The sequence below is a fragment of the Chelonoidis abingdonii genome, chromosome 2 (genome assembly GCF_003597395.2).
Source record: "Chelonoidis abingdonii isolate Lonesome George chromosome 2, CheloAbing_2.0, whole genome shotgun sequence".
Lineage (NCBI taxonomy): Eukaryota > Metazoa > Chordata > Testudines > Testudinidae > Chelonoidis > Chelonoidis abingdonii.
The window spans coordinates 86,595,157-86,606,560 of NC_133770.1; the positions used below are offsets into that span (position 1 = coordinate 86,595,157).

General features: G+C 49.2%; 1 protein-coding gene across 1 annotated transcript in view; it reads right to left on the bottom strand.

Moving 5' to 3' along the window:
- Positions 1 to 11,404, bottom strand: part of ULK4 (unc-51 like kinase 4) — a 467,406-nt gene that overhangs the window by 80,532 nt on the left and 375,470 nt on the right. Inside the window, exon 34 of the mRNA XM_075062527.1 lies at positions 4,456 to 4,554. Within this exon, the coding sequence (XP_074918628.1) occupies positions 4,456 to 4,554 (99 nt within the window). The remainder of the gene's footprint in view (positions 1 to 4,455; positions 4,555 to 11,404) is intronic.

Sequence of the window (11,404 nt, forward strand, 5' to 3'; positions counted from 1 at the left end):
ACAAACCATGTGGAAAAGGGAGGGTTTGGCACCAGGGTGAGACCCTACTCTCATCTCCAGTCTCTTTTTGCCAGGGAAAGGGGCTGGAGCACTATAAAGGGACCCTAAAAGCCCTTTATCTGTCCAAAGGAGGATATCCCTGGGGTAGGTGCTGTTGTAGGATTGTTCTCTGAATACCTCTTCACAAGCCCTTGCATAGTGGGTGTGCTGAGGGCGGGTCATAGCCCCAGAGAGGGTACCACAACTTAGACAGTGCTCTGGAGCTGCTTAGGTTACATCAGGGGCCTCTCTAACTTCTAGAGCAGTCTAGAGTAAGGAGATGGCTTAAACCAGGCCTGCACAACTCATAAAGTGGCGAGGGCTATATTACTCCAAAGAAAACAGCTGAGGGCTGAAAACCCTGGGCCCCCCCAAAACACATCCCCCGCCCCAGTGCCGTCCAGCCCTGCGGAAACACCCCCCCTTTCCCAAAGTATAAAGCCTCGCCGCCACTGCCTGCCTGCTCACTCGGCTCGTCATCCACCCATGAAATAAGGGGAAGGGAAAAGGCGATAGTTTGAAGGGATTTTCTGGGGCTATGAACTAAGGGGAGGGGAAAGGGGGGGCAGTGTTAAAGGACTGGATGTGACTGTCCAACACACAAACACAGGGGCCACAGAGAGCCCTGGAGGAGGAGGGCGGCAGTGTGACAGAGGCTGGGGAGAGGGAAGGTCCCTGGACCAGGAAAGGGGGCAGCAGTCGGGGCAGGGCAGGTACAACACACATACACACACACACACACACACACACGTGTCTCCCCTGGGGATTTCCTGGCTGCCCACAGACAGTTCAAACACCCCCTGCCCCATCACTACAGAGGCTGCCCTGGAACCAACCAGCGCAGTAGCCACCCTGCCCTGCCCCCACCGAACGGGGGGACTTAAGGGGTGTCTCGGCCCAGTTCCCACCCCCACCCCCGAGCTGCAGCTCTAGCCCAGGCTGGGCACTCCTCCTCTTGCTTGGCACTTACCGGATCTGCCTCATGCCCAGTGCTTCCTGTCTCAGTGGGCCCTGGAAATGATGCACCACTGTACGCCCGGCAGGGGGAGTGGCGTTTCTGGCCATTAGGGCAGTTGGAGCATTGCACATGCGCACGTGGGGCTGTGAGGCGCCCCCCCACACCCCTGGGCAGGGGGCAAACCCAGCAGCCCCACCCCGCCGCTTGCCCGCTGGCCACACAGTGAGCCCATGCAGGCCGCATGTTGTGCAGGCCTGGCTTAAACCCTCCTCAACCCTCCTCCTGCTGTGCTGCAAGTTCCGTTACAGAATCTAACCCAAACCTCTTGCTTCTGATTGGTTCCACAAGATAGGAACTATACATCTGCATTATGTGGAGGTTAAGAACTCAAGTCTTGAGAATCTCTGTTTTCAGGGTGATCTTAATGATGCAACCATGGCTGTGGCCATGCCTCATGGAAGTAGTTGCAATGTACATGTCACTTCATATACCACTCCATATTTCTGGAACATGGTGCATGATGTGCCACCCTGCACGAACCACTCTAAGGCATTACCTGGCCTGGATTCCATGGATTGCAAGTAATGTAACCTTACCATGCCTAACTGGCATGTCCAGCTGCAAAGAAGTAAGTCACCATCAGTTTCACAGATTCTAGATGCAGTGCCCAATGTCCTCTCTCTGCTTTGACATATATCATTATGACTTGGTTTAGGGGCAGGAGTACTAACAAGGTATACTGCTAACACAGATACTAATACAGTCATAGCATGTGTACCTCCAAACTAAGTACATTCCATAACAAAATATCAGTGTGACATTTTCATTAAAAATAATTGAAATTCAAGGAAACTGATTTCATTGTCACCTGATTTATGAGTGGTTAGTAATATGTGCTTATATTTCAAAATGCTCCACAGCAACAAGGTATCGTGAGGCAGTTTGAATTTAGGATCTTGAAATTCAAAGTCCCCTCAAAAACTTGTATGGACACTAAAACAAGGTATTGCCAAAAACTTGCATTTGGCTATCAGACTAGAGGAGTAATTTCAACTTTAGCAACATTTCAAAAGACTTAGGCCTGGTCTACACTACGCATTTAAATCGATTTAAAGAGCGTTAAATCGATTTAACGCTGTACCCGTCCACACTACAACCCCTTTATATCGATATAAAGGGCTCTTTAAATCGATTTCTGTACTCCACCCCGACGAGAGGAGTAGCGCTAAATTCGATATTAACATATCGGATACAGTTAGTGTGGACGGAAATCCGATCCATTATTTGGCCTCCAGGCGTATCCACAGTGGCACCACTGACCGCTCTGGACACATCCTGAACTCGGCAGCGCGCAGGTAAACAGGTAAAAGCCCCGGCGAACTTTGAAATTTACATTGCCTGTTTTGCCAGGTTGGAGTCTCTTGATCAGCACGGGTGGCGATGCAGTCTCAAATCCATAAGAACTTCCAGCATGGACCGATGGGTAGATACTAAGAATCTGTCGCGAGGGCGAGAAAATTCTGTTGTATCAAGCTCCGTTACCACGAATAAAATAGCCAAAGCGTTGGAAAAAATCTCCAGAACACAGGCTGCGAGTGACAAGCGGTTAACGGGGAAACAGAGACTCAAATGGACGCTACATGGAGGGATGGGGGCACGAGGGATCCAGCTATCCACAGTCCACAGCAGTCCTCCGATATTATTGCATTCTCTGGCTGAGCCCACATGTCTGTAGGTTCAAACACGTGTCTTAGGCGTGGTTCAGGGAATAGCTGCCTCAGTTTCCCGCCGCTCCCCCCCCGTGTAGAAAAGGGAAAGAAATAATTTTCTTGACTTCTTTCAATGTCACTCTTGTACTGAAGGCTGCTGTAGACGCGATGCTGAGCAGCGGTGAAGAGCAGTATCCGCTCCTCTCGCCCTCCCGGTGGTAGACTAGTGCAAATATGACTGAATCCGTTCGTGCATCAGCCCGTGAGTGCTCTGCGTGGTTCCTCAGGTGAGGCTGGCGCGGCGCCTTGGGTAAATAAATGGGAAGACCCCAAAAGCTTAACGCCTCTCAGTTAGAATGTCACATCGAACGGCTGTAGACCAGCTGTCTCAACGATACGCAACATGAGGATCATGAGCTGGCATCGAGCCCGCGCGCGCTCAGACTCGGGTCATACCTAAGTCACAACGAAAAATGCGTAGAGCGAGGAGGCGTACGAAGTATTCTGGACTGCATCAATTAGCCCCCAGGGAGGCGAGCTGACGTCTGCCCCGACTCCATGCATTTTTACCAGCGCTCTGGATGAATCAAGCGCTAAAGTATGAGTATATATTTATCTTGATAGTTACTTATTCGGCATTCATTATAGCAACTATCAGGATGCAAAATCGGGGTATGGTAGATGATCTGGAGAACAGCCAGATGCGAAGCGGGCACGGTTAGCACTTCTGAAGACCGAGCGGTGGGGTGGAGGAACGGAAGCGCGATAGGACTCTCGGGCCATGGGGTTGTTGCTGAGGGCACCTGCCGACATGAAGTACTTGACATTGGAGCAGCTGTGCTCTGATACACTAGGTCCTCTAATACACTTGCCCCTTATTCTTAGGCAGGACTGACTCTATTTTAGAACCATAAGGGAGGTATTGACGTCGAGTCCCAAGTGATCAATGCCAATTTGCTTTGCGTTTGTGCCCGGCCGATTCAGCCAAGGGGCACTCATGATAGCCAAGACTTACAGAGGGGGAGAATACCGTCATCATCGTGCCAGTTTTCTCTCACAGCTAGATGGTACAGAACGCAGGGGGGGGTCCGTAACTCTCTCTGCTATCATATGCAAAAGCAAGCTGATGCTGCTGGTAGCGCTGGCAGTATTGCCTCCTCTCCGCGGCATCCAGATCACATACGTGCCAGAAAAAAAAAGCTGAACAGGCCCATGGTTGCCGCTGCTAATGCATCTGCCAGGGCAATCAGAAAAGGCGCGAAGGATTGTCAGCTGATGTTTTTGCCCGGAGGAAGGAATGACTGACGGACATTTACCCAGAACCACCCGCGAACAAAATTGATGTCACCCAGGATTCCAGGGTGGGGGAGACCTGCGGGAACTAGCGAGATGCTACGAAGAGCTACCACAATGCCAATGCTTCAGAAATCGACGGTAGCCTCGGGACCATGGACGGCACAACGCCGAATACTGGGTCCTAGTGTGGCGCTCTTCTATTGTGGTCTTCACGTAGCCTGTCTCTCTCGTATCCGGTTTCGTTTCTCGCTTTAGGTCGTTCTTGTATTCTTGTCTCTTGGTCATATCGAATTTTTTTCTGTTATCTTCCCCGCACCCTCACTCCCCCCCCATTCCTCCCCACCCCTTCACCCCATGATCGAATTTATAATATCAGTTTTATAAAACCGATTTTAGCTAATTCGATATTATCCCGTAGTGTAGACGTGGCCTTACAAACAAGCAAGTTCTTACCAGCTGAATAAGCAGGCTAATCAGGTCTGTCAGGGGTTTATTGGTAAGGAGAAGGTCTTCGGCAGCCTGGGTGTCCCCTCCTGTGCCGGATTTCTGTGCCTTAATAAGACAAGGAAAAATAAAAAGAAGTCTTGGTGAGTGCTCAGCTTTGAGAAACAAATAAGGTCCATTAGGCGGTACAAATCTGAATGGAAATTCGAAGGAGGTGTTCTTATACTCCCTTTCCTCGTTAAGTATTCGGAGAGCTCTATAAGAAGTTATAGTCTGATTGTGTCTGTAACAATAAGCACAAAGCAAAAGGGACTTATGCTGTCACATCCACTCTAAACTGATTTAATATGCTGACCTACATGACATTTCTTCAGAAAGATACATACCTACTGTATGTATAATGTATATATCTCCATGAACTCATAATAAAATAATGTCTATCTACAATCTAGCTAAAAAATAAAATAAAATATGTCTATCTGCAATTTATGGTTTTTGTATATATTCTCTCTCTACACAAATATTTGACTTCTTTACTTTCATGTATAATAGTTCACTGAAAGTCTTCGAAGATCACTCTCAATTTTATGAGATGATTTTAAGTACAATTAAAAACAAGAAAATCAAGATGATTCAAAAGTTAAGACTTCCACTCCCACTCTCCTGTCTTGAATTTCCAAAGTGGAATGATGTAGTGGAATTTGAACTTCAGGTGCTTTACTACTTTTAGAAAATGCCTGATGAATAAGATTCCACAGGGAAATGGTCAATAGTCCTCTGACAGCACTAAACATAGAAGCTTGGTCCTTTAAAATACAGAGGCAGATTTTTCTGTAGAAGCATTGGAGAAAACTAAGAAAATCAGATTTCTGGTACCCAAAATAAGTTCTTCAGACTGCCAACTAGTCATTGGCTACCAATCTTAAGAATTTAAGCCTTAGACTCAGTCAATAACGGTTGACACATGTAAATGAGGGCAGAATTTGGACTTAAGTGTATAGATTTCAGTTGCATTTCTCTTTATTTTACCAGACTATGTAACAAATCCTCTCTTCTCCTAGATGCTTATATGGAGTTATAATAACATACTTACTATTCAAATTGTGCTCAGTCAGGGAACACTCATTCTTTAAGAACACTTTCAAAAATATCTGATCTCTTAGGAAAAATACCCTGAAGAAACACTATATACTTTACATATTTCCCCTTTCCCCCACCTTACTCTAGCCATTTACATGAGAAAGGGATTTTGCTCTGATTTACATGAAATCCCCTGCTTTTGTACGACAAAAGGTACAATCAAAAGGTTTTTCACAGGAATCAGTAGGCATTATTTGTAATGTGCTTTGAGATCCTTGGATGGACGCCATCACAGAAGTGCAAAGTATTATTACTTTTACCAGATGCACTAGATTACAGTAACACAGAAATTCAAGAAAGACAAAGCTATCAGAAAATCTTGACCATCTTTCTGCCAAATATTTAAAAAAAGAAGCAGGCAGGATATGCCTGGTTGATAGTATATCTGATTATGTAAATGTGCATGAACAAAAAGGTAGATTTTTAGCACTCACTTCACACCCATTAAATTCTTTTAAAATGCAGCAGGACTTTTTTAAATTGTACGAAACAATGTGTCTGAAACACAAAACAACAGGCCTGCCTTCTTTTGGCTCCCCCTCCCACCTTCTCAGAACACTCAGTACAGTAAGGCTTTGTCTACACTTACAGTTTTGCAGCGCTGGCCGTTACAGCTGTGGTCGTACAGCTGTGTACGGCCAGCGCTGCAGTGTGTCCACACTGACAGCGACCAGCACTGCAGTGTGTCCACACTTGCACCAGTTGCAGCGCTGTTGTGAGTGGTGCATTGTGGGCAGCTATCCCACAGAGCACCTCGTCCCATTTTGTCGCTGTGGGTGGGGAAGGGACGGAAGGGTGCGGGTCATTCCGCTTCCTGTTCCAACGACCGTGCTGCCAGGGAATCGGACCCCGCCTAAGAGGGCCCCCCGCACCTTAGGCACCTTTTTAATTTTTTTTTTTTTTTTTTTAAAAAAAAAGCCTTACCCGTCCCCGCTGCGTTCTGCTCCATGGTCCCGCTCCTTTGAGTGAAGCGCCGGCGGAGCGCGGCATGCCCCGCTCTCCCAGCTAGAGCTCCAGCCGGCGGCGGGGCTTGCGGCGCTCCGGCCGGGGCTCCAGCCATGAGTGGGGCGGCGGGCTTTGTCGCGCTCCAGCCGGGAGAGCGAGTCGCGGAGCTTGCTGCGCGTCCGGCCGGGAGCGGAGCTCCGCAAGGCCCCGCGAGCTCCCGCCGGCGGCTGCCGGCCGGACCCGCGGCAGACGCTCCGGCAAGCCCGGCTCTGAGCTCCGGCCAGAGCCGGCAAGCCCCGCAACCCGGCTGGAGCTCTGCCCCATTTAAATAGCTCCCCTAAATAGCCCTGGGGCAGTGGGGGGTATTTAAAGTCCTGGGCTCCAGCTGCCTCCACCGGCCATTCCGGTCCTTCAAATAGCCGCCGGAAGCCCCGCCTCCCTCTTGCATTCCCCAGCGCTCCGCGGCTATTTAAAAGGTCCCCGGAGTAGAAGGGAGTTTGGGGCTACTTAAAGGCTGGGGTTCCAGCTGCCTCTGCTGCACCAACGAGGAGAGTCCCCCCCTCCAAGGTGAGTGCGTGTGCAAGATGGCTTGAGAGTGCTGCTATGGCGCTGTGGGTGAGGCTTCAGTGTTTTACCTGTAGCTGCTCTTTGCTTTCCAACCAGCCACAAGAAACGCCCTGGCTTCCAGAGTGAAAGCACCCACCCCCACCTTCCAGGTGAGCCACGTAGCAGCCGCCCCTTCAACTGTGTAGCGCATGTGGGGAACTCGCCCATCTCTATCTGCCGCTGCGGCCTCTCGTGCTGCTATGCCGTCAGAAATGTGTAACTGATGCTACAAAAAACCTCTTTAAACAATGCAGGCAGAGAGATAACAGTTTTATCTCTGTTTTTTTTTAAAGTGACCTTGAATCTGCTCATCAGTGCAGACTTTGAAAGACAGCAAAGCTTAGAAAAAACCACAAGGAAGCCTAAGAAGAGCTGGTGAAGCAGTTAGGCAATCTGTATTCCAAAAGAAATCAACAGTTGGCAAAGACTGAGGATAGGCCATGAAAAGGCACCGGTTACCAAGATAAAAGGAGAAGGCTGCAAGGAGAACTTGACTACCAGAGAAGCACAGATCGGCAGGGATGACTTAAAAAAAAAGTGGGGGAAAAGCCTCTCCATTTCTTCAATCGTATTATTTTACACTTTCCAATACTATATGAACTAATAAAATATATACTGCATCATATCTGCTGTTGATTGGTTATTAATGAATGCTGTTTCACATGTGTGGGTCCCCGCCCCACCTGGGGGTTGCACAGTGTTGGTTTCCAGCTGGCTCCCTGCAGGGTTAATGCCCTGGAACACTGCAGTGCAGCAGTGGCATGGGGCTGGCTGAGAGGGCAGGGGCTGACTGAGGTCAGGGTCTGGCTGCAAGGCAGGGGCAAGGATGTGGGGGCTGGTTGGAGACAAAGGGTGGTGGGGCGGGCTGGCTTCAGGCAGTGGGGTGCGCAGGGGGTTGACTGGAAACAGGGCAGGGGTGTGGGCTGGGCAGAGCGTGGCAGAGCGGTGCGGGCAGCATGTGTGGGGGCTGGTGGTGGCTTTGGCAGGGGTATGTGGCAGGGGTTGGCTCGGAGACGGAGGGTGTTCTTGGCAGAGGTGGCTGTGGGCACGGGTGCAGAGCTGGCTGCAGGCAGAAGGGGGGGCTGGACTGGTGTGGGGCCAGGTATGGGGTGCGCAGAGCAACTGGCACCCCAGCCTTTAAGTCGCCCCAAACTCCCTTCTCTCCGGGGACTTTTTATTTGCCGCGGGAGCGCTGGGGAAGCAGAGGGAGGCGGGGCTCAGCCGGCTATTTGAAGGCCGGGGTGGCCGACGCAGCTGGAGCCCAGGACTTTTAAATCCGTCCCCTCCTGCCCCAGGGCTCAGGGGGGATATTTAAGGCTAGAAGAGCTTCTCGAGCCGGGGTTCGCGGGGGCTTGCCGTGCTCTGGCCGGAGCTCCCAGCCGGGGTCGGGGGCTTGGCCGTGTTCTGGTGCCGGCTACTCCCAGCGGGGTCGCGGGTGCTGCTCGGTGCTCTGGCCGACGCCGCAAGCAGCTCGGCGACTCTGTTCCCTGGCTGGACGCGCGACAAGCCCCAGGCCCCACTCTCAGGCTGGAGCCCCGCCGGAGCGCGCACTAGCTCGCCGCCGCGCGACTGCGAGCTCTAGCTGGGATGTCGGGGGCCGAATGCCTGTCTTCCTGCCGGCGCGCTATCACTCAAGGAGCGGGCCACGGAGCTAGGACGAGCTTGGGGACGGGGTAGAGTTTTTTTTTTTTGTTTTTTTTATAAAAAAAAAGGTGCTAAGGGGGGGGGCCTCTTAGGTCATGGGGTCCGATTTCCCAGGCATACGGGTTCTTGAACAGGAAGCGGAATGACCCACCCTTCGTCCCTTCCACAACCGACAGTCAGGTGTACAGCCAGCGCTGCAAACAGGGAGTTGCAGCGCTGGCTGAGCTTTTAAGTGTAGACACCTGCTAAGTTGCAGCGCTGTAACCCCCTCACCAGCGCTGCAACTTGCAAGTGTAGACAAGGCCTAAGATTCTCTATCCTCCTCAAGATGGGGGGTGGGAAGTATACTAGTCAAGACAGGAGAACAAGATGTGCAGCACAATCAGTCTAGATACAGAAGTCACTTTCTGTCAACTAATTGAGGACATTAATCAGATCATCTTATTACAAGGAAATCATAGGAACAACCAAGTTTGGGTAAAAGAATCAGAGGTTTTAAATATCTTTTAAAAGCACAAAATGCAATCCCTTTGAATAATCCTTTTAAAAATGAAATACAAGAAGGGTAAGTCTTCTAGATGGAGCAGAGAGGATCTCTGACACTGCCCTTTTTGCTATTAAGCTTGTATTTAGTCACAGCAAAAAGGGATCTGGGCTGCAGGAGGAAAGTAAATATCTTTGTTAGTGCACTTGCACAAGCAGAGACATTGTATGGTCATCCACCCATTTCAAATATGGGTAACTTTCTGTAAAGTGCACATATCAACACCTCAGTAGTGAGTCACTATTGATTTACATGACATCATATATTTTAATATCCCAAATGCACTAAGGAGGAAATGTTTTGAAACATCAATGAAAAAATGTCAAATTAAGCTATTTATGGAGTGCATCAAAGCAAAAAAAATCAACAAGGATCTGTGTTGTTAGCATACTGTGTGACACCAACTTCAGCTAGCTAACACCATATGACAGAGCATACTTATTAAGGAGGTAGCCCTATGATACGTACAACGACTTAATCCAAAGCCCATTGACGTGAATGGAGGTCTTCCCATTGACTTCAGTCAGCATTAGATCAGACACTAAATGAGTGATTTAATATTAGTGGTTCTGAATTACTGATTTGCATATTGGGATCTGATCATATGGGGAACAGGTTGGCAAACAAAGATGTACTTAAAAGATGGGAACAAAAAATCCACTTGTAAATTAATTGTTTTGGTTATGAATACAGATATAAAAGGAAAACATATTGGTTTCAGAAGTTTTCTGTTAAATGAGAATAAGTGTCTGTTGGCACTTTTTGTCTGTAGAATCCTGATCAGGATCAAATCATCTGCTGGAGGGAATCATATTACTGTTCTGAAAAGTCTTCTTTTGAGCTAGGGTATTGTACTGAGAGGCTGACAGCACCCACGGGGATGTTTTTCTTGTAGCACAAAACCAGAAAGGTAAATAATAAATAATGGTTGATGTGCATTTCAACAGAGAAATATATTTTGGACGTGGGGTGGTTCAAAGAGATGCTTTAAAACCATGTACAAAATTATACAATGTACAGTACTTCAAACTATACTGAACTGCTGAATAAACAACTGGCTTATTAAAAAGCTTGCAGTTCCAACCTACTATCACCCAACATAGGATCAGTATTGTGTCCTTATTATATGTTCTATATTATGGGAGAAAAATGCTTTGTTTTCACAAGAGTTTACATAAAGTGCCTACTACCATCACAACTGTTTCTCCAGTAATCCAAAGGAGTAAAATATAACCAAAAAAAGAACTTCGACATATCCAACAGAAAACACGTGATTCTACCCCCTCCCCCACAACAATTTGCTCTAATTTTATTGAGACACACAAGGTGGGTAAAAAAAACAGGAGTACTTGTGGCACCTTAGAGACTAACAAATTTATTTGAGCATAAGCCTTCATGGGCTAAAACCTACTTCACTGGATGCATGCAGTGGAAAATACAGTAGGAAAATATATATATACACAGAGAACATGAACATGGTGGGTAAAGCAATATAATTTATTGGACCAATTTCTGTTTCACCAACAGTTGTTGGGACATCTGATGGACTGGATGAGACATGTGTAGGACCCATGGATCTTGAAAGGTATGTTGTAGAGGGTAGTGGTAAGCTGCCAAAAAATTAACAACCGGTTCCCTCCTCCTCACCCCTCAAGGGGGTCGTGGCCCGCCCGGGACTCCTGCCCCATCCAACCCCCCACGTTCCTTGACACCACAGCCCCAGGACTCCTGCCCCATCCACTCCCCTTCCCTGTCCCCTGACTGCCCCCTGCCGCCCCATCCAATCCCTCCTCTCATGCCTGATGGCCCCCTGGGACCCCTGCCCCCATTCAATCCCCCTGTTCTCTGCCCTCTAACCGCCCGATTCCTATCTGCCCCAACCCCTATCCACCTACCCCCAAACTCCCCTGACCTCTTCCAACACCCCCTCCCTGCTCCCTGCCCCAGTACCATGCTGGAGGCTGGGCCGAGGGTGCTGGGCCGGGCTGGAGCCGTTCGGCCGGGGCCTCTTGGCTGGGGATGCCTGGCCGGAGTCAGGGCCGGGCCGGAGCCACGCTGCCCGGCCAGCCGGAGTCAGGG